Source organism: Silurus aristotelis (assembly GCF_946808225.1).
Source record: "Silurus aristotelis genome assembly, chromosome: 18".
In the NCBI taxonomy this organism is placed as follows: Eukaryota; Metazoa; Chordata; class Actinopteri; order Siluriformes; family Siluridae; genus Silurus; species Silurus aristotelis.
The window spans coordinates 19,830,761-19,855,038 of record NC_139591.1 but is presented as its reverse complement, the minus strand read 5'-3'; the positions used below and the strand labels follow the sequence as shown (position 1 = coordinate 19,855,038).

The 24,278-nt window shown below is 38.9% G+C and overlaps 1 protein-coding gene across 1 annotated transcript; it reads right to left on the bottom strand.

Moving 5' to 3' along the window:
* On the bottom strand, positions 1-23,902 carry dok2l (docking protein 2-like). The gene is made up of 5 exons (XM_083568783.1): positions 23,554-23,902; positions 20,869-21,159; positions 20,629-20,719; positions 3,526-3,698; positions 1-3,439 (listed from the first exon to the last, which is right to left on the bottom strand). The coding sequence occupies exons 1-5, from the start codon at positions 23,614-23,616 to the stop codon at positions 2,480-2,482; spliced, it is 1,578 nt and encodes a 525-aa protein (XP_083424909.1). The 5' UTR covers positions 23,617-23,902; the 3' UTR covers positions 1-2,479.
* Between the last annotated feature and the right edge of the window lie 376 nt (positions 23,903-24,278).

Genomic DNA, 24,278 nt, shown 5'->3' with positions numbered 1-24,278 from the left:
TTTTATTTGTTTGCTAGTATCTAGTATGCTAGATTTGTTGCATATACTTTTCTTTTCGGTGCAGTTTTTATTACAACGCTTTTTTTTAATGCATGAACTTGACCTACATTTAGAAGTGAACTTGCCATCAGAAGCAAAAACAGAACTAACAGTGATGAAGGCAAAATGCCCATTAGGAAGGTCCCTCAATGAAATATGTTAGAGTGATGTTTACCAGGGGGCGTCTTCTTTTCAAAGCCCCCAGTGGAGGATTCAAGGACAACACCAACATTCCTCTACCATTCTGATTGCTCACTGATAAAGAGCTAGAGCAAAATAACACAGCATTCCCTGTCTCCAGTTTTTTGCAGGTGCAAATGTCCTGGTACCTTCAGCTTATTTACCATTCTAGGCCATGGACAGATGTCGCAGTATATGCTAGAAGAGTTTTGATAAGTCAGTATCATCCCAATAAGAGAACTTCAGTTATTCTGGGTCATGGGCCAATTTTAAAACTAGCAAGAGGAAAAGGTCAGATTTAATCAAGTGTATGACGGCGACTTGACTAATTTTACTTGCGATACATATGCTGGTATTGTACATCACATTTCACAGTTAATATTTGAACTGAAAATGCTTTAATCTCACTTCTCATTTCCCAAAAGCATTTTAATATTCAAACCAGTCACTGGACCAGTCCAGTATAAATATATACCTGCTGTTTTTTTATTTACAGCATATTTACTTACTGTCTTTATACTATGACTTTTCTTGATTATATCTTGCACAATTCATTGAATAAAACATGCTAGGTGTTACCATTAAAGCTATTAAGGTTTTAAGATTTTAATCTACCCTAGCTAATATACTGACATAAGAACTTCAACAATGTCTCCAACAGTATTTCTGTTATATAGTCAGGTTATACATACACAAGTAACCAAATCATAGCTTTTATATACTTTTATTGCTATAGGAAAGTGCCATTTATGAGCGATTTGCAAAAATAACAGCCACTTTGCGTGGTCTGTGTCTCTGCTGAATCGTGTCTAATGCATCATTCTGTGGCAATTTAGCTCCTAAATGTACCATTCAGTATTCAGAATTGCTTCAGAACGTGAGGCTTTGTGATGCATCAGGAGAGAGATAGTGCCCTCTAAAGGCTGAATGACAAAGTGCAAAGAATATTTGAAAAAAACAAAAAACAAATATGAATTCGTAGATCATTTGAAAGTAGCAATTAGCCTGGTATATATAAACAAGCTGTGTTTGAATGATGTTGAAGTCCAAATTTGACATTTATGTCTGTAACTGAACAACTTATATAAGAAGAACTGGAGATGTTTGCAGACTGTCTCATACCCACAGTTAACATGGCGGTGGAAGCTTAATGGTTTGAAGTTGTTTTGGAGAAGAGAAGGTTGGAAGGTTGCTACCATTCTATACTTTAATTGTCTTATACATTCTATACCATGCAATTCCGTCTGGACTGCGGCTCATTGGAACCCACTTCACCAACCAAGACGATGAGCCAGGACAATCAAGCTCTGTAAGTGCCATTTAGAAAGCAAACAGTGGCCTGGAATTTAATCTATTATAGAATGGCCTGCCCAGTCACCGCACCAAAATCCCATTGAACTGCTCTGGGATGAACTGAATCACAAGGTCAGAAAAATATCTCCAATTAGTTAAGAAGACCTTTGGCAAGTTTACAGGAGGCAAGGTAAAGTATTTTAACTAAATGTTTGGAGAAACTAACTGTCCGGATGCTGAGACTGTGCAAAGCTGTTATTTATGCTATGCAATCAAAATAAAAAAATGTCTGTACATTTAAATATCTTTCAGGTCAAAGTATCTTTATACCGTTATATTACCTAGTTATCTAGTTATATACCTTGTTGCATAGAAACAAAATGATCATACATGTTTCTCTCAAAAACCATATAAGACTAGGGGTTCATGCACCTTGGAGCCCATCATTAGGGCTTGCAATACGATTATCAAAACTGTATCTGGTGTATCTGGTTATAGAGTCAAACATTAGTCCCCTATTGCCAAATTGTTCATGGACCAGATGATTATCAGATCTCATTAGTAATCTTTCCATGACACATTGACACCTGAGGACTCTGTAATATATATCATCATAGGCCTAATGATGATCATCAGGACTCTGGAATCCATTTTTTTTTTAAATCAAGAATCAATCACTTGGATCAATAGTCAACTCAAACTCAAAAGTGGATCACTAGTGCTCTGAGACCATTACTGGACCATTGCTCTGATGGTAATCACTATGGCTTCAGAGATGTTAATGGCCTCATGAAGGCTACTCAGAACTCTGATGATTGAATCGAAAATCAGGCCACTTTAATGACCTGTTGATGTCTTCAGTGCAAGTTCAGTGGATCTCATGCTACAGGGTTTTTTTTTTTTTTTTTTTTATAATTTATCTGTATACTTGATGTGCATAAAAATGGATAGAAATTTTATAATAAAATTAAGACCTTTTGGGTAAATTGTCATAGGTAGAAAATCCTTCAGCTTGTGAGTCTTCAAGATGTGTATCAGATGCACAAGTTGAGTAAAAATACTCTTGATTGTCCACAGGTTGCTCAATGCCTTCATCATCAATACCATCATGATAATAGTTTGGTACTTGTGAGAACATGCTTTCAGCTCCACAGAAATTAGGAGCAGGATAGAAGCCTAATCGCTCCATAGCCATGTCCAGCTGCTCTTCGTCCTCAATGATGCAGGCTGTATCTTCAGAAAGCATATAGTCTGTGTTGAAACTTACAGCTAGAGAATCTTCGTGGTCCGAGCAGACAGGTGGAGGAGGTTCGTAGAAATTCATGCAATTTATGTGGTCATCGGTCTCATTCGTGTTCCTATAATCATCATCATTAATTTTCACTTCTGAGTAAACTTCTTCGGCTTCGTCCTTGTATTTAATACGGATGCCTAATTGCTTAAGGGTCATCAAATCTTCTTCTTCTTTTTCTTCTAGACCTGCAGAAATGTCCTCAGAACAGTCGACAAAGTCAGGAAGTGGGCCAAGTGGTAGGTTTTTGTAATCATTGGTGCTCTTCGATTGTGCTTTCGGTTTAACCCTGGCATATACAGGATCTTGCACTTCATTTGTTAGAGGAGGAGTACTGTTGGCACTCTTCATTTTAACGTCTTTGCTGGAATAGTCGCTCATGTAGATGGCGCTCATCGAGAAGCTTGTGGTCAGTTTTTTCTTCGGATGCTTCACCTGAGCCGGAGGTGTTTGGGATTGCTGGGAGTCCTTGGTAACCTGTTGCTCTTTTGACTTTATCCCAGATCCTTCAACCTTTGGAAGTCTTTTGAGAGCTTCACTGACGATTGAGAAGACTTTATCGCTATGGCACGTAGCAAATTCAAAGTAGCCTTCGCCAGACTCGCACCTGCGACCTGCTTCAAAGTTGAAAGCCAGCTAAAAACAGAGGTAAAAGTATTCATTAGTTAAATATTTCCAACTTCTTTGTAAATTTAAAGCAAGAAAAAACATCCAAACGTTACCATGTCTTGGCCAAATTTCCTGACAAAACGATACGGCCACGTGAGGAGAACCTGCTTCGTTTTTGAGTCCTTTAGCAGTAACAAGTCCTGTTGCGGTGTGAGAAAGTACTCTCCGTACAAATTACACCGTAACGCTGCTTCTGTAGCCACAGCAATCACCAGGAAATCCCGCACTACCCAAAATAAAGACAACAGAAGATTACTTTTTTCATTACAGATGCACTGATTTAAATATATTAATAATGATAGCTAACAACACATTGCTACTGGTTGTAAGTGGAGCAGATTAGCTCCACTTACAACCAGTAGCTCCATGGTGGGTCTCATTAGCAAGAACGTTGAGTCAGCATACTGACTCCTGAGAGAGGAGGTGCAATGGTTAACAGCCTGGTGTGGAGCCAACAACAAACGAAAGAGATGGATGTTGACTTCAGGAGAGCACAGAGCAACCATTCTCCACTGATCATCGATGGACTCTCTGTGGAGATCGTCAAGAGCACCAAATTCCTTGGTGTTCATCTGGCGGATAACCCCACCTGGTCACTCAACACCAGCTCCATCACCAAGATAGATCACCAAGCCCATCAGCGTCTCTACTTCCTGACCACGTTCTACAGAGGAACTATTGAGAGTATCTTGAGCAGTTGCATCACTGCCTAGGTTTGGAACTGCACCGTCTCAGATCGCAAGACCCTACAGAGGATAGTGAGGACAGCTGAGACGCATCCACAAAGCCAACAGCATTGTGGACAACCCCACACACCCCTCACACACACTCTTCACCCTCCTGCCATCATGGAAGAGGTTCCGAAGCATTCGGGCCCTCACATCCAGATTGTGTAACAGTTTCTTCCCTCAAGCCATCAGGCTTCTCAACACAGAACTGAACTTAAAGCACACACACACACACACACACACACACACACACACACACACACACACACACACACACAACTGTGTGACTGATCTGTACAGACTCAACACACACTCGTACTCACTTCACACATCCATGTCTTCAGTACCACATCTATCATAATACATCACTTCATTACCATAAACTGTTTACATGCCGTTTTTGCACATCTTTTCTGGACTGCTGCTATTTGCTCTTTTGCACGACATTTTGTTTACATTTTTCGTTACTGTTCACTTTATGTCTCTTACACACCACAGTGTGCAATATACAACAGGTTTACTGGCGGCGCTTTTTGTATTTTGTGTTTTGTGTATGTGTCTTACACTGTCTTGTGTTGTCTTTGCACTGTTTGCACCAGGTTGCACACATGCACTTTATGTGGCGAGGACACTTACTAGTCCTTGGTCCTGTGTTTTCTGTTTTGTGTAAGTGTTGTTTCATGTAGCACCAGGGTTCTGGAGGAACGTTGTTTCATTTCACTGTGTACTGCGTCAGCTATATATGGTTTAAATGACAATAAAGGCTTCTTGACTTGCTTTATCTAGCTAATAAAATAGATCTCGGTGAAGGTAGAGTTGGATGGGAATAGAGTGGGGGGAAAAAACTCCCTTAGATGGTAATATGAAGCAACCTTTAGAGGAACCAGACTCAAAAGGGGAACATATCATCATCTGGGTGACACCAAAAATGTGATTATAAATCATTAAAACATAAACACCAGAGATGGAGAAATATCATGAGCAACTGAGTGTGTGATTATGAGTGTTGTGAAACCAGGAGCTTCTGACAACTCATAAAATTAACTCAACATCTGAGATCATTATAGATTCAACATCAACTACTAAATTTCAGAGTCTTTAAATGTCCAATGATGGAGAAACAGCATATGGTTGTTTATCCTCAAAGTTCATAAATCTTCATGAAGTGGGATCCACCTGGAGCTGGTACATCTCTAGATGGCTCTGGATCCTCACAGCATCAGTGCATCTTAAGCACCACCAAACTGTCAATGCTGGGCACTTAAACAAGGTCCTTTAACCTCAAGTGCTCAGTTGGGGAGGGGGTAGCTTAATGGTTAAGGCATTCGACATTTGGGTCATTTGGGTCAAAGTGTCTTGCCTTTCCTTTCCTTTCCTTTCCTTTCCTTTCCTTTCCTTTCCTTTCCTTACCTTTCCTTTCCTTTCCTTTCCTTTCCTTACCTCGTGTTTCCTTTTCTTTTCTTTCCTTTTTCCTTTCATTTTCTTCTCTTCTCTTTCCTTTCCATTCCTTTCCTCATGTTTTCTTTTCTTTCCTTTCTTTTCTTTTACATTCTTTCTTTTTCCTTCATTTTCTTCTCTTTTCTTTCCTTTCCTTTCCTAATCTCATGTTTACTTTTCCTTTCCTTTCCTTTCCTCAAGTTTACTTTTCTTTTCCTTTCCTTTTCTTTCCTTTTTTTCTATATCTTTTCTTTTTTCTTTTTCATTCATGTTCCTATTAATGTTTTATTTATCTATTTTCTTCTTTTCCAAGTGTTTATTTTTTCTTTCAGTGCTGTTGTTCCTGTAGACAGCAGATCCAGACACACTGTTATACACAGCACTTCTGCCAAACACAGCTGAAAAGATAATCAGGCTAAGGCAGAGTCTGCACCTGTCTTTCTTTCTTTTTTTTTTGCCCACAATCCTTTGCTCCCACAGAGTGAAAGAGAGTGTGAAAGAGAGAGAGAGTGTGAAAGAGAGAGAGAGAGAGAGAGAGAGAGAGAGAGAGAGAGACAGAGAGAGAGAGAGAGAGAGAGAGAGAGAGAGAGAGAGAGAGAGAGAGAGAGAGAGAAAGACCCGATTACTCTGCAAAAGATTTCACTTCAATCAGGTGCTCTCTCTTTCAGAGGAAGCATTTTTTTCTTCTTTTCCACGGCTCTTTAATTTCATCCTCGGGTGCTCAGCAACAGGGTTTTTTTTCCCCTCTGTCCATTTTTTAAGACAGCTTCATGCTGAGGCAGGACCTGTCGCCGAAGCACACTTTAAACACACGTGCCATGTGTATGCATTGTGCTTTCCACATTGTGCAGCTGTCAACATTCAGAACATTTATTTCCACTGACATCAAGTATAGCGGCGAGTCCAGAAGTGTGAACACAATCCTGAAGGACATTTTCATTTATCTCTTCTTTAAAACATTACAATCTTGTTCTATAATTTTTGGGCATCATCCAGAAGACTTCTTATTTTAAAGAAATGTACAGGCATTTCTTTAGAAGCAGTAGTGTGTCCAAAAACCACACAGGAAGAGGAAGTTTGACTGACTCAGATTAGATGTGTAGTATGACCCCAATTACAAATGTAAATAAAAAAGAGTGCAATGATATACAAATCTCATAATCATATCCATATTTAATTAACAGTATGTATCAGATACAATATATGTCTGGTACAGGATTCTAGCTTCTCAACAGTTATGGGTGTCCTTTGTTGTGTTTTTCATTTTATGCCTCAAATGTTTTCAAATGGTAAAAGGTCTAGACAGCAGGCAGGTCAGTTCAGTATCTGAACTCTTCTACTACAGAGTCATGCAGTTGTAATCGATGCAGTATGCAGTTAGTGTTGTCCTGCTCAAATATGCAAGGCCTTAACTAAAAACGACGGATTCTGGTTGGAAGCATTTGTTGCTCTAAAACGTTCACCAAATAATGTGTACCACCAAATAAAATGTCCACCAAATAAAATGTACCACCAAACCATCAGACATGTGTCTTTTTGAACTGAGTTTCTGTACCTGTTTTATTGTTATAATACTTACTTTTTAAAACATGTTGCAGCCATCAAATTCAAAATGACTTTTTTTCCCTTAAGATTTCCTCAGTTTATTTGATCTGAACATTTTATCTGTTTTCTTAGTTCTATTGTGAACAAAATATGGGTTTTTGAGATTTGCAAATCATTGCATTCTGTTTATATTTACATTTTACACAGTGTCCCAACTTTTTGGGATTGATGTTGTAGATATATTTAAAGTAATATTCAATCTGGTCATTTTGCTTTTACTCAAAAAATGACATTGTATCATATGTGGCTGTGCATTTAAGTGAAAAATTTCACTTCAATGTATAGAGACTTAATATTAAAGCTCCTAATCTATAAATCTATTGAACTGGCAGACCCTAACATGTTCAGAGCTCATCCCTATTAAACACCTTTGGGATTAATACGCTGCCTGCACCTCAGGCCTCCTCACCTCACCTACACCAGTGCATAATTTACTAATACCCTTGTGGATGAATGAGCACAAATCTACACAACTACACTACAAAATCCAGTGGAACATCTTCGCAGAAAAGTGGAGGTTATTATAACAGCAAATGAATGGAGACTAAATGTGGAATAGGATGTTTAGAAAGCACCTACCAATCTTATGGTCAGGTGTTCACAAAATGTTGCCCATATAATGTATATATGAAAGGTTTGGGCAGACCATTATACCAGTAAAAGGTTCACACAGTTGTATAGAATCTCTTTGTATTTTGTACTATTAGAATTTCCCATCACTAGAACTACACCTGTTCCAGTAGCAGGACCTGTACAGAGTCCTGCCCTCAACCCATCGATTGCACCCAAGAAGGAAAGGAAAAGGAAAAGGAAAGGAAAGGAAAGGAAAGGAAAGGAAAGGAAAGGAAAGGAAAGGAAAGGAACCTGCAGTGCTGCTTTGTCTGATGTATCATGAAAAATGCAGTGTTCTAAAATCACAATATCTCTTCATTGATGTTTAAGTTAGAAGGTGGGCTAAAACTTATACAAACTTAGCACTGTGCAAAAGGTTTTAGTCAGGTGTGAAAAATGCTGTAAAGTGAGAACACATTCAAAAATAAAAGTGTTAGTTTCTTTTGATCACAAAATGACAAGTAAATGAACTCGTAACTGAACAAGAGAAATCCAAATCGAATCAATACCACCCTTTCCCTGCAAACCAACATCAATTCTTCTAGCAGTGGTGGACCATGCATTTCCCACCTGGGCCTTGAGTGGTGTCCACCATCAAAATTATAGAGAAATGCAGTATAAAAGCGTGCTGCATCACAGGTATGTCTAGCAGTGAGAATGAATGTTGTTACTGAAGCAAGAAACCAAAAGAACACAATTCAACAAGTCTCCTTTCACTGCAGCCACAGCTGCACCACCCGCATGTATCATTTTTTAGCAGAAGCATCAATAAAACCTCATAAAATGACCCCAGGGTTTTTGTGCCCCAGGGGTCCCCAGGGGATTTAAAATGAAGGCAAAGTGTGTTTTTGTGCAAATTATACAGGAACGAAAATGCAAAAGTATATATATGATCCATAAAAAAGCTTAACAACTGTTCTTGTTAATCCTCCTCTATCAGCCATTGTGGAATGAAAAAACAGCTATTAAGTCTACATTAATATATTTGAGCATGGGTAGTGATGTGCACATTCAAAGGACGTGAAAATGATGACTTGTTACGACGCCTCCTAGTGGCCTCGTGTGGCCTGATTGGTTAAAGAAACAGCTCCAAGCAGCATAGATTTTACTGTACCAAGAGTCTGCGATTTTCATTACAGCTGGGATTACGGTAATACGTGATGTGTTTCGATAGAAACTCTAACCGAAAAATTGTGCATCAGCACACCGAAGAGAAACGCTATAAAATGAAATAATTGAGTACATTTTCATGGACAAAAGTATATTAAAATGTAAGGCAGTAACTCTCAGGATTCTCAGATTTTGAACTCAGGAACTCACCAGGTAAATTGTTGTTCCAACCATTTTAAAGAGCTAAACACAGAGCTTCTGTGGATGCAGACTGCCTCAAATCCTTCTGAATCTTCATGTAATCCCAGACAGACTCAACGATGCAGCGGCTTTAATGGGAGACAAAACTATTACTTCCAGGACTTCTTGTTCTTCACTTTGCTAAAGATAATTCTTAATGATATTGTTTGTATGTTTGGGGATGTTGTCCTATTACAGAATAACTCCAAGCATGATGGATAAGTATTTGCGTGTATTTCTCAGCATTGAGGACACCATAATTCTGACCAAATCTCCAACATCCAGAAATGCAGCCCAAATCTTGCTGGAAACCTCCACCATGCTTTACAATTGACTGTAGACCCTCATTGTTGTAACAAACTCCTGCTACAAACAATTCAGAGCACGCATTATATATATATATATATATATATATATATATATATATATATATATATATATATATATATATATATATGTGTGTGTGTGTGTGTGTGTGTGTGTGTGTGTGTGTGAAAGCGTTCTTTCTTTACAGCATTTCTTCACGTCTGCCTAAAACCTTTGCACAATGTACTGAATAAATAAAGTCCCTATGAACACATTCATAATGATTTTTACCTTTTTTAATGCACATATTATAATGAATAAATAAACACACTGATAAAGAGTGAATCTTTGATGCATAAACCAGTTATAAAATCATAAAAGTGGTTTCTAAAACTTTTTTTTATATTATTTCATGCTTAAAATTATTTCTTCTTTATTAGAAAAAAAGCAAAAAATCAGACGGAAGAATAAAGAAAATCTAATTACCATTAGGAGAAGCATTACAAACATTATTGGAAAACATTAGTTGTTTTGCATTGACATTTATGGCAGATGTCATAATTTTATCAATTCAACTAGGATAAAAACTGGGATTTCTGATCAGAAGTTCAACATTTTAACCACTGATCTACCCCTAGTATGTGAAGTAATCATGCATTATACAAAAATAGGCTTAGTTTCCTTTGTAGCAATGATATAAATATATAATGTGTTACAAATACAGCGTATACTTCATTACATTAACAGCATTTGGTAGACCCCTTATCCAGAGCAACTTATAATTATTTCAATCAAACAGTTGAGGGTTACGAAGTCCACTCAAGTGTCCAGCCGTGGCAGCGGGATTTGAACTTATGCCGTTCCAATCAGAAATCCAACAAAAAAAATAAAAAATGTCTAAAAAGGAAATCCTGAACTACCACAACCCCCAATTCATAATGTTTAATCTCATGTATCCCTTTTAAGGAATGTATTATACTATGATATACTTGGTTAAAGAAATGTTTACTAATATATTCTAAAAGTATATATGGATAAAGTTTTGCATTAGTTTTTATAATACGGACTAAAATGAGGTACCAGACTGTGAGTTGTCTGGGTATAATTCAGATGTTGTGTATGTGTACCATCTTAATTTTTGTGAGAGAGTGCAATTATGAGAAACGGGGAAGCGTTAATCAGGGCTAATTGTCAAATCAATGATTAAGAAGGCTCTCGATGACCTGAGGTCATCAAGGGTACAATACAAAAACAGTGTTGCTATGAGACGGGCACGAGCAAAACCGGAGGTCCGTTTATGCCTGAAGATTGGGCACAACAGAGCGGCAGTAATTGACTCAAGTCATGTTGCACATTAAGCACAGCAGTGTGAAGTGTGGTGTGGGCTTTAATTGGATTTTTGTCAACGAAGTTTCAGCTTCGGCCAAAGCGGGTGTCTGATACAAAAGCCCTCTCCTGTTCACGATATCTGGTTTTGGCAGAGCGATTGAACTGACTCTAAATAAAGTCTGCTCTGTGGTTGTGTGAGCTATTTTCTGCTTGGGTAGCATACGCTCTCAAACCGACGAGGAAGGAAGTGGCACTTATGTGTGTCTTTTGTTTCAAATGCCTCGACATAATTCAGTACTATTAGGCGAATTTGCACTATAGAGCAGACAGTTTGCGCTCAACTGGTCCAAATAAATGCGTGGGTAAAGACCTGGTGGTGCCTTTTTTTTTTTTTTCTAAATTTTGAGAATGAACACAATGAGATGCTACAAATCACCAGATGTGATGTAAAGAGCAATTTGCATATTTATCTTGAAAAGTAATATTATATGCATTTGCACTATCTTCTCTGAAGTGTTCATTAAATATACACAATGGTTATAGTTACAGGTGGACAGAAATCATTCAAATCACTTTTAAAAACTGTAAAAAATATTACATGGCTAAAAGTATGTGGACACCAGACCGTCACATCCATATATGGTAATGTGTTACTATGCTATACATGTACTACTACTGTAGTATTACAGTTTCCATTCACTAAAACTTAAACGCCTAAACATGTGCTGCATGACAATAACCCTGTTCATAAAACCAGCTCTATAAAGATATCATTTCCCGAAATTCATGAAGGTAAAATTACTCAAGTGTTCTACTCTAAGCCCTGATCTCAACCACATTGAACACTTTTGGGATGAATTGGAACTGCACCCCAGACCTCCTCACACATATCATCCGTGCCTGATCTCCCAAATGCTCTTTGAGCTGAATGATCCTAAATTCAACCAGGCAGCTTTTTAAAAATTCTCGGGTGTGTTGAAACCCCAGGATTGTAATCAGACAAACTAAATGCTGGATATGTTATAAACATTTGCACACCTTATGCTGTTTTTGACAGGAATCCTTCCTCTGTGAGGAACTTAAGGATGGTACTCAAAAGCGTGAAATGATTTTGTGTGGGGAAAAAAAAAGAATAAAAAGAACCACCAACTATCGAGTCCAATAAACACATCGTAGTGCAGTGCTAAACAGCAGGAAAGCACATCCCTTAACAAGTTTCACTGTACAGAAATACTATCCGTGTACATGTTTTACATTGAGCCTTGATCCCATTCCATCATGTTTCGAATACTCGACTTTCCACTGCAGGTGTCATTAATCTTGTCTGCAAAGGGTTTGTCGTGACTGCAGCTTTTTATTCCAACCAAGCAGGAACACCTGATAATTGATCGAGGGCAAAAGACCTAAACAGCTTGAAGCAGCTGGAATCAGGTGTGGCTCCTGACTGCTTGGAATGAAAACCTGGTGATGATGGAGTGCCTCAGATCCAGATAGACTACAAATTAGATGGATTTAGAAGATCACAACAAGGTCCATCACAGGTTACAACTGGGGATGTGCATCTCTATAACTAAGGCCGATGTGATCCGCATCTCGATCTATATCCAACGATGCAATACATTAAAGATCCATACGAAGCGGCTAGCAATGCGATATACGGTGCAATGGAAAAAATATGATGCTTTTATCTCTTTGGTTCAGACAGATAGAAAATCATACATTTACTTAAGCGCCATCTGACTTCTAACTCATGGCCCCTCTTACAAACAGGAAAAGCAAAGAAATAAAAAGGACAAATGAAATAAAACCAGATGATCTTTTCTTGTTCTTGTTTCTGTCTCCGGGAAGATGCAGCTCTACCTCTGCCATGTTAATCTGTATTTTATGTGACTCTCAGGACACGTCATATTCACTCGAGCTTGAGAAACAGTTTAGCGAGGCCAACTTGTATCTGATACACACTATTTTAAATCATTGCAACTTTTATGCTGATGCACTGATGCGAATTGGTGAATCTTACCCCAGTAAGGTCTTTTGCTATATAGGGATTCCGTGTTTTATGAATATCATAATTCATTAAACTTTATTCTGATCAGACTAATGCAATGCTTTTTAAACAACACTGGATGTGTAGGAATACACCCTGGCCAATATGTGCACAAACATTTTTCTAACAAGAAAATTTCACCTATCCAGTTCCCAGGAGGAAACCAGACAACCTAAATCAAACCTTCACATGTGAGAACATGTGAAACACCGTGTAGCCTATTACCCACAATCAAGGTCAAACCCTAGAGCTGTAAGGCTGCAATGCCACCCGCGGCGCCACCATGACACCGTTTACGGTCTATTACCTGGGAATAGTGCTGTGTAGTCTTTGAGTTTCCCATTTTCTTTTTTTTCTTTCTTCCTCTTTCCTGTGGTGCACCAATCTTCCTTTTCTCGCCGTTTCCCTATCTTGTATCTGCCTCAACCGCAAATTGCCTTCACTTCCTCTGCAAAAGTTTTCTCACCCTCTGCACATAGAGAGCTGCCAAAAAAAAACTGATAAAGATTTGAATTTACTCATCATTCGTGAGTCTCAGAGCATCCACGGTTCTCATTCCATATAGGTTGAAGATACTCAATCACAGATGAGAACAGGGAAAACACAGCAACCAGGATTACAGTTTTTCAGCTGCTTTCGAGAATTTCTTGAATCATCCTTAGTATTTGAAAAGCAGTAAGTGCATTCTCAAACGATTTGTACAAACAGCACAAGACATTGGATTTCTTGCAAAAGCCTGTACTTTTCTTAAAATCCTTCGTTCATCTTTTAAAAAATAGAATCGTCAAAATGTCAAGTTTATTTCTATTTAGTGTTATAATACTGTTCAGCTCTTTTCTATTTATAAGCAGTGAACCACATGTGATGGACTGTACACAGACTGTAGACTGTAAACACACATTCACACACACTTGCATACACACACTCAAATTAAACTGTTTGCTGGAAATAAATGAATCACAATGAAACACACTGTCAGGGATCCACCAGCCATACCTTCACTCCAAACAGCTCTCCTACGTACTAATCATCTACACCTGGAGCTCATCAGCCTCCAGGCTACATAACCTCAGTTCCCCACCAAGCCCTTTGTCCGTTCTACAGTTTAGGCTGAAGAACATTGCTGGACTACCCAAGCGTCTTACACTACGTGTTTGAGTTGGTTTTCATAGTTACGAGACTCTGCTTAGTTCTCCAAACTTTGTCTGTTAATTGCATTCACCAGGTTTTACTAAACCTGGAGCTTAGCTCTGGTTTGCCGTTTTCTGCTTTTGCCCTGTGTTTCTTCATTAAACATAATTTACTGCACTTCGGTTTCCGGCACGTTCTTCCGCCTGACACACACACAGAGTGATCAACACTGCATTAGTGTAAAGTGTCTACAAGCAAGAGGGTTAAATGTGTATGCACATTTAAGAGGGTTAAATGACAGTGTACAGTTTCAGTATTTTTTAATATAAACTATGGTTTGGATTACAATGATTGACAGTTGAATTTCTTCTGTGTGGCATCTATGAATTTCAACAGCACAAATGTATTTATTTGATTGCATATTTGATTCATATTGATTACAAAAGACCAGACAGGATCCACACTTTTAGTGTACTGGAATAGTGTCTGTTCTTTTCCTGGTTGTTCTTCCTTTTTAAGAAATTGTAGCTCAGTGTTTTGCTCTGTCGCCAATTAAAGGTTCACAAGATTCAGCTTTGACCTATTTTAGAAAACTAGTTGATTATTGGTTGATCTGATGCCATTCACTCATTAGTCAAATTCAAGATTCATCTGCACAATTCGTCAATTCAAGATACATTTTAAAAAATTTGAATAGAAATTTAAGCATGACAGATTCTGACAACTGGTTTGAACATTTTGCATTCAATGACTTATGCAATGAAACTGATACTGAGATGTTTTGGGGGTTACGTCTATTTAGGTGAAACAAGTATAATATATTTTGATCAAGATGAACATAAACCACTTATAATGTAGGAAAGACAATTGTACACAATCAATGAAATAAAAGTACAAAATAATTCACAATTCGGAACATCGATGCGATGGGAAATGCTTTCATGATGTGCACAAGTGACGAAATAAAGTGGAAGTTGAGCGAGCAGTTTTAAGAATGTTTCATTTCTGATCCGAGAAAAACTCCAAAGCAGCTGAGAAAAATTGTAATGGAACAGAGCTCGGACACCTGTGGCCTGACGTCTCAGGCCTGGGGATCTGGGCATACACAAAAAAACAGCTTCGCTAGTCTTGGCCTCTGCAATCTATCAGAGAGAATTTTCAGTTCACTAATAAAAGCGCTGTTGACCACAGCTTTTAACCAATAAATTCTCTAATCTAATTGGCCCAAAGGAAGGTGTGGATTAACTGTCTCTAAAAATAGCTCTGACAGTAGTTATACAGTAGACAGTAGTACCAAAATGAATTGGTAACACTTTACAATAAAGGTACACAAATAAGCATGTACTTATATGTAAACTAAATTTTACTTTATTATAAACTTATGCTGAGTTGAGCCTTGCTCTTGCCAACAGTGGCATCTCTGTGTTGCTCGGATTTACATTTAGGCATTTGGCAGACGCCCTTATCCAATCATACAACTGAGCAGTTGAGGTTTAAGGTCCTCAACTGCCTCATGTTCCATAGACTTATTTATTCCAGGTGTTTATACACCGACCAGGCATAACTTTATTGAAGCTCCCAACATGCATCAATGAGCCTCCACCCACAACCAAGTTGGCGGTTCACTACTGTTCCTTTCTTGGACCACTTTTGATAGATACCTGCCACTGCAAACCGGGAACAGCCCACAATAGCTGCAGTTTTGGAGATCCATTAAAATTTTGCTCTTGTAAAACTCATTCAAATCTTTACGCTTGCCCATTTTTCCTGCTTCTAACACGTCAACTTTGAGGGCAAAATTGGCACTTGCTGCCTAATATAGCCCACCCACTAACAGGTGCCACAATGAAGAGAGAATCTGTGTTATTCACTTCACCAGTCAAATTGTCATGTCAGTTTGGTGTATATCGATCTCATGTTTTCTTTTTTCAAGATCTTTGTTTCAGTGTCTTAGTGGTGGTGGGATTTGAACTACAACCTTCTGAGCAGAAGTCCAACATCTTAACCACTGATCTACCCCTTCCCCCATTTAAAATACAGAATCTTCCATTCAGAAGTCAAAGACCTTGATAAACCACTACTTCTGTTTTTCCTCACAAAGAGCATTCTGTCAGCCTTTGCTAAAAGTCAATACAAAAGTGTAAAGATTTGCCGTTGTCATATCTCAGACAGCGGGGAACTCATTTACATTTATGACATTCAGCAGATGCCTTTATCCAGAACGACTAACATTTATTGCATCCATACAACTGCACAGCTATGAGGTTAAGGGCTTACGCAGGGGCCCCTACACAGCAATACAGCGCTCCTGGCGTTCCTGCCACTTCTACAATGTGTCCTGGAAGTTATTTTTTTGAAGCGTGTCAGGCATCTTTTGCAATTTGAGCTAGCTCTCCAAAATGGTGTCAAAATATTGACCTTTGAGCCAGATCTTCATCTTAAGGGCGAACCAGGAGCCAAATCTAATGAGTAGGGTGGGTGTGGATGTGAGATCATCTTGTTTCCGGTGAGAAAATAGCACATGGTCAGAATGGTACAGTTGCATAGCTCCTGATGTACACAGAATGATGTCTTTTGTGACACTGAGTTAAAAAGGTCGGTGCTCCCTGTGACTGTACATGCAGCCTTGTACTAGTTGATACATTTAATCAACACCTTATTTAAAGAACATTTTTAAGCACAGTCTAAAGACTTGCTGTGATGGTGTGTCTGGTGTATTTTGAAGTGGTAACTTAGTGGTAAAGGCTCTGATTGGAAGGTTGGCGGTTCAAACCCTAGTATCACCAAGCTGCAATTTTGTTCCTTTGAGCATGGCCTCTGTGCTCATGGCTGACCCTTTGCTCTGACCCCAGCTTCCTATCAACGCTGGGATATTCACTGTGCTGTAAGGTACATTTTAAAAAAGCCCCTTTGTCTTTATACCACTTTGAACCAGAGAAAACAATGAGAAGCGTCATGAAGCCATTTTGTTCCTCTTAAAAAGAGGATTTGATCAAAATTAAATATCCAAATGACGCACATCTTACACCAGTTTTGTAAGTAAAGGTGTTCTGCTCTTTTTTCCCCATTATGAACAGATTAATGTTGACCATAGACAATTAGCAGCTGTCTAACAGGTATACTGTATGTTAGGTTTTTTCATTATTTTTATATCCTGGTTATGTCTGTTATAGTCACGGCTAACCATTTTTTTTTTATTGCCTTAATGCATCATTGTTGGTCATAAATTTAGAGCTTTGTACAAAACTGAGGTGGTCAAAAAACCAAAAAGACACCTTTTATCACATCAGAACACTTCAGCTCTGGTAAAAAAAGCACAACAGCGCCTGTACGTCTTGAGAAGTCTCAAGAAATCTCATCTGTCCTGGGATTTTAACGAGCTTCTACCGCTGCATCATTGAGAGCATCCTGACCAACTCCATCACCGTATGGTACGGAGGCTCTACTGTGAGTGAACGAAAAGCCCTGCAAAGGGTGGTCAAAACCGCCCAACGCATCACTGGCACCCAACTACCTGCCATTGAGCACCTTCACCACAGCCGATGTCTGCGCAGAGCTCACAACATTATCAAGGACTCTTCACATCCCAGTCACAAACTGTTTAACCTCCTTCCATCACGAAGGAATGTATATACAGTGAGGAAAATAAGTATTTGAACACTCTGCTATTTTGCAAGTTCTCCCACTTAGAAATCATGGAGGGGTCTGAAACTATCATCGTAGAGAAATTGTCACTGTGAGAGACATAATCTAAAAAAATTAAATCCAGAAATCACAATATATGATTTTTTAACTATTTATTTGTATGATACAGCTGCAAATAAGTATTTGAACACCTGAGAAAGTCAATGTTAATATTTGGTACAGTAGCCTTTGTTTGCTATTACAGAGGTCAAACGTTTCCTGTAGTTTTTCACCAGGTTTGCACACACTGCAGGAGGGATTTTGGCCCACTCCTCCACACAGATCTTCTCTAGATCAGTCAGGTTTCTGGCCTGTCGCTGAGAAACACGGAGTTTGAGCTCCCTCCAAAGATTCTCTATTGGGTTTAGGTCTGGAGACTGGCTAGGCCACGCCAGAACCTTGATATGCTTCTTACAGAGCCACTCCTTGGTTATCCTGGCTGTGTGCTTCGGGTCATTGTCATGTTGGAAGACCCAGCCTCGACCCATCTTCAATGCTCTAACTGAGGGAAGGAGGTTGTTCCCCAAAATCTCGCAATACGTCGCCCCGGTCATCCTCTCCTTAATACAGTGCAGTCGTCCTGTCCCATGTGCAAAAAAACACCCCCAAAGCATGATGCTACCACCTCCATGCTTCACAGTAGTTATGGTGTTCTTGGGAAGGTACTCATCATTCTTCTTCCTCCAAACACGTTTAGTGGAATTCTGACCCAAAAGTTCTATTTTGGTCTTATCTGACCACATGACTTTCTCCCATGACTCCTCTGGATCATCCAAATGGTCATTGGCAAACTTGAGATGTGCCTGGACATGTGCTGGTTTAAGCAGGGGAACCTTCCGTGCCATGCATGATTTCAAACCATGACGTCTTAGTGTATTACCAACAGTAACCTTGGAAACGGTGGTCCCAGCTCTTTTCAGGTCATTGACCAGCTCCTCCCGTGTAGTTCTGGGCTGATTTCTCACCTTCCTTAGGATCATTGAGACCCCACGAGGTGAGATCTTGCATGGAGCCCCAGTCGAGGGAGATTGACAGTCATGTTTAGCTTCTTCCATTTTCTAATGATTTCTCCAACAGTGGACCTTTTTTCACCAAGCTGCTTGGCAATTTCCCCGTAGCCCTTTCCAGCCTTGTGGAGGTGTACAATTTTATCTCTAGTGTCTTTGGACAGCTCTTTGGTCTTGGCCATGTTAGTAGTTGGATTCTTACTGATTGTATGGGGTGGACAGGTGTCTTTATGCAGCTAACGACCTCAAACAGGTGCATCTAATTTAATATAATGAATTTAGTGGAGGTGGACATTTTAAAGGCAGACTAACAGGTCTTTAAGGGTCAGAATTTTAGCTGATAGACAGGTGTTCAAATACTTATTTGCAGCTGTATCATACAAATAACTAACTTTCTTTTCGGCTTCTCCCGTTAGGGGTCGCCACAGCGGATCCTCCGCACGTTTGATTTGGCACATGTTTTACGCTGGATGCCCTTCCTAACGCAACCCTCCCCAATTTATCCGGGCTTGGGACCAGCACTAAGAGTGGCTGGGGATGGTTCCCTGACCGGGAATCGAACCCGGGTCGCAGCGGTGGGAGCGCTGCATCTTAACCACTAGACCACCAGGGGACCTAGCTGTATCATACAAATAAATAGTTTAAAAATCATATATTGTGATTTCTGGATTTTTTTTTTTTTAGATTATGTCTCTCACAGTTGACATGCACCTACGATGACAATTTCAGACCCCTTTATGATTTCTAAGTGGGAGAACTTGCAAAATAGCAGTGTTCAAATACTTATTTTCCTCACTGTATATATACACACACAGGTTATATACACAAATAAATGAAATGTTGGGCAGAATGTACAGTAATGATATAAGTATACACAGATAAAAATAGTGCAGATGTAATGAGGAGTAAAAGATATACTATGTAATATGTACATGTATAGTACAGAGGTTATATACAGTGTTTTGTTTTGTTTTGTGTTTGTTTTGTAGTGATTTAGCGGTGTAGTGTAGAGTTCAGTAGTGTGATAATGGATGGAAAAAAGCTGTCCCTGAACCTGCTGGTTCTGGTGCGCAAGTTCCTGTATCTCCTTCGTGATGATATATATATATATATATATTTATATATAGTAGACTGTTTATTCGACTTGTACTCTAAATTGATGTCCACACATCTCTGCACTGTTACTGCCTTTTTATTTATTTACTTTACATATGTTTACATATTATCACTATAACTTGCTGTAAATATGCCATATATTTATTTGCACTTTTGCACGACTGCTACATTTTGCACTTCTGGTAGATGCCAAACTGCATTTCGTTGCTATGTACCTGTACTAGGCAATGACAATAAAGTTGTATCTATCTATCTATCTATCTATCTATCTATCTATCTATCTATCTATCTATCTATCTATCTATCTATCTATCTATCTATCTATCTATCTATCTATCTATCTATCTATCTATCTATCTATCTATCATCTAGTTGTCTGAACCGCATTCAAACAAAGAGATAGCGGTTTACTGCTGTGCTGATGTGTTGTGTCTGATTCTTTTCTGTTCTTAGGAGCAAATTCAATTTCTTTTGCAATAAACAATAGGTCATATTTAATAAAAAAAAGTGACACCTAAGTACTTGCGTGCTGGTTTTAAAGATTTAGAAAATACTAAGCTTGAAACGAAGCTTTGTTTTGACCTTAAGTATTTAAAAAAATTCTGTCTGTCTGTCTGTCTGTCTGTCTGTCTGTCTGTCTGTCTGTCTGTCTAATATTACATTGTTAATTAGCTGCAAAAAAAATAGCCCAGTAGTAGATCCTCACATGCACAAAAAAGTGTCTGTGTGTGTGTGTGTGTGTGTGTGTGTGTGTGTGTGTGTGTGTGTGTGTGTGTGTGTGTGTGTGTGTGTGTTTTCCCCTACCACTCTCAGTAGTGCCGTACAGCATGTTCTCCTGCATCTCTACAGCTGAAAGATGTTCTGCCTTCTGTGATCTACCCTCTGCTTGATTCAGCTGCAAAAGCCAATAATCACAACAGAACATATACATATACTGTATATTCATGTGTAACATGAGGATGAGTATTGTAGATAAAAAATGAGAAAGGTTTTATCGCATCATTGTGTGTTTATATAAGAGAGAGGGTGAAAGAGTGTACGTACAGGGAATGCAAGCCTGCACAACTCTGTGATCCAGCTGTGCAGCTCTGGCGTGGGAGACGCAAACATGTGTGTCTTGTCTGCGGTTTCGAGAAGGAAGGTGCTGCATTCCTTCGGACATCCTTCTGCTTCTTTTTCTTTTATCTTGACACAATCTCTCATCACGATCACTTTCTTACTGTCGGCTCGTTTTTTACCCTCCTTCATCGAGGACTTGCTGTATTCAAACAGCTCCAGACAGGAGAGGCTGTGCATGCTGTCAGCCACAGCTTCGGCCCAGACCTTCTTCCATTTCTGATACGCACACACACACACACACACACACACACACACACACACACACACACACACACACACACATGGATTTGTCTTACAATACTTAAAACTCCACACAGTCAGCTCTCAAAAAGATTCTTGTCCTTCTGGAACTCATTCTCGCTCACTATATACACAAAATGGAAAAAAGTATTGAGACACCTGATTTTTCCAGCCAGATGTGGTTTTCCTCAAACTGTTACCACAAAGTTAGAGGCACACAATTGTATTAGATAAAATAAGAAACCCAAACACATTTTAGCATGACAATACCCCTGTGCACAAAAGCCAGCCATGTGATGATATGGTTTACATGGTATGAAGCAGAAGATAATGAGTGACCTGAAGTAGAGTGCTGACCTCAACTGATATACAACATCTGATGTGTTACTGCTTAGCAATATTTCATTCAACTGGGTAAGAGCGTCTCTTCAAAATATCTCTTCAGATTAAGAAACCGTGTCGAGCTGAATACTCACACATGTCTCTAACACTGTACATCTCCTCAGACTGTTTACACACAGCGACAGACACTTATGAGTCATGTTTTCCACGACTTCTTCCTCTTTTTTATATTTAGCAAAGAAAAACAACGAAAGAAGAAGACATTCTTCTCACAAAATAAAAGAATCATATTTTAGAATCAACCAATCAGAATGAGAATAATGATAGAAATGATGGAATACTGAATCAGTGAGAGATTTGAAAGATCAAAATGGAAGGAAAAACTTATAAACAGATTAGAGCACAGATACGAAACTGATCCTGATGAAATGTGGAAAGACATTAAAATATGATTGATTAATTCAAAACAATCATTCAAAAGTGTTGAAATTGGAAATGATTTTGGAAGTTGTTTTTTTTTTTCATAGTAGAGATTCATTCTTTCCCCAAGTTACTCTATTACCTCATTTTTTATTCTCATAGCATCGCACCAAAACTGTTTCTTTCCCTATTATACATCAGCAACCTGCCAGTAATTACAATCTTTGTATTAATATGATAAAGTCAAAGATTAATAAATTCATCCACTAGATCAGAAGTTTCCAGCCACCAGGTCGTAACCCAGTACTCAGCTGGAAGAGTTGCCACGGGTCGTATATACAGTAGATGGTCAAAAGTATTGGGACAATGGATTTTCCCAGCCATATGTGGTTCTTCTCCAAACTGTTACCACAGAGTTGGAGGCACACAATCGTCTATGATGTCTTTGGATGCAGTGCTGTAACTTCATTGAAAATGGGTGCAGCACGTTTTAGAGCTCTGACCTCAACCCTACTAAACACTTTTGTCACAAATGTCCACAAGCGCGATGCTTAAAAAGCACATACCAAACTCATGACCAGGTGTCCCCTAACTTTTGGCAATATAGTTTGTGTGTGTGTGTGTGTGTGTGTGTGTGTGTGTGTGTGTGTGTGTGTGTGTGTGTGTGTGTGTGTGTGTTTGTATATTTGACCAAAAAGTCACTCTTCCACAGCTCGGTACTGGGACACGACCAGATGGTTGGGGACTTCTGACTTAGTAGATGACTCACTCTTATGATAATATCTAATATATATAAAAATAGAAAAACTTATTTGATTTAATCAATTTCTCCTTAAAATAGTATATACTGAACATAGGCAGTTTCACAACTGTTTGTTTTTTCCTGCTGTTGTTATGGCTGCATGCACACATGTAGACGCATCATTAATTTCAAACTGAATCTTCAAAAGCATTTAGTTTAGAATGTGTGTGTCACTGGAAGCAAGTATAATCAGGTTTAACAATAATAATAGAAGAAATAGGTAGAAACTGAAATGGATTCCAAAAAAGTGCATGCTAATGAATAATGTCTGATCTTTATCGTGTTCTATCTTTCTCAAGTGTAGTGAACTCATCTTGAGACTCATCAAAAACACTTATTACACAGGAAATTAACATCTACATGTCACATATCAGTGCAAAATCTTTTTCACATTACATTAGTCTGATTCAAACAACTGACCGCCTATGGGGCTGAGGGTCTTGCTCAGGGGGCCTAAAATTGGCAAAATGGTGTGAGTGGGATTTAAACTCATGACCCTTCAGATGCCAAGTTCAATGCCTTATCCACTAAGCTACAACCCCCCACTTTTACTGTTACTTTTAAGGATTCCTAAGTACATTCGTTCTTTTTTGCACTTTTACACATGTACAACTGTAAAACAAGAATTTTAAGCATACAGTTAGTACTTTGACTCTGAAATACTTCATCATGATGTACTTTGTCCACCACAGTCTAACACACACACACACACACACACACACACACACACACACACACACACACAAACTCTATACTAAAATAGCTTTTATTCTATTGTTAGCCTGATTAGCAGATTAAAGTCTCACCTTCCCGAAGCGCTGCTGCTGTTGATAGAGCATCCCTTTCTTTCTGACCTCTCCCTCCATCATTCACCAACTTTGTCTTCCTGTTGCCTTCTGTCTCCTGTTCTTTGATTTTACAGTATATTACGTATCTCCTTTTCCGCGTATGCTTTCCTCCCTTTCACTTTGTCTGTCTTTCTTCGTGCTCTCTTTTTGTCTTAAGCCGCCTCTGGGTATTCATTCCTCTTGTTTTGTTCCTCTTTTCTTTTCTGATGCACTGGGTTGCAGAAGTTTGTGGCTATAATGTGCATGAGTGTGTGTGTGTGTGTGTGTGTGTGTGTGTGTGTGTGTGTGTGTGTGTGTGTGTGTGTGTGTGTGTGTGTGTGTGGTTAAATACATATAGTACTTTGTGTGTGCATTCCCCTTGTTAAACTCACTTCCTGTGAGTTGAGGCTCTAAAATAAGTGTGTGTGTGTGGTAGCACACATAATGTGAACAGTTGCTCTTATTGCTTGCGAAACAGTAAAACACTTGTTTGGTGTGCAAATGCCTCGTGCAAAGTCTTTTTTTTTCTATTTATCGTAACGATCATTATGATAGTGCTGCTACAAGAGGCTATGAGTCCTAACAGCTAAACTCAGATCATGAGACCATTTGCTGAATGATTCCATCACTACATTGTGATAATGCTATGTATTGAGTGTTAAACTGATTTCATGCAGTGTTTGCTCTTAAATGCTCATTTTGTT

Coding starts and splice junctions, on each gene's coding strand:
- dok2l (XM_083568783.1), bottom strand. CDS start 23,616: ATGATGGAGGGAGAGGTCAGAAAGAAAGGGATGCTCTATCAACAGCAG. Junction 3,699..20,628: donor GTACGGCACTACTGAGAGTG/GTAGGGGAAAAC, acceptor TATTTTGGGTAG/TGCGGGATTTCCTGGTGATT. Junction 3,440..3,525: donor GGAAATTTGGCCAAGACATG/GTAACGTTTGGA, acceptor CTCTGTTTTTAG/CTGGCTTTCAACTTTGAAGC.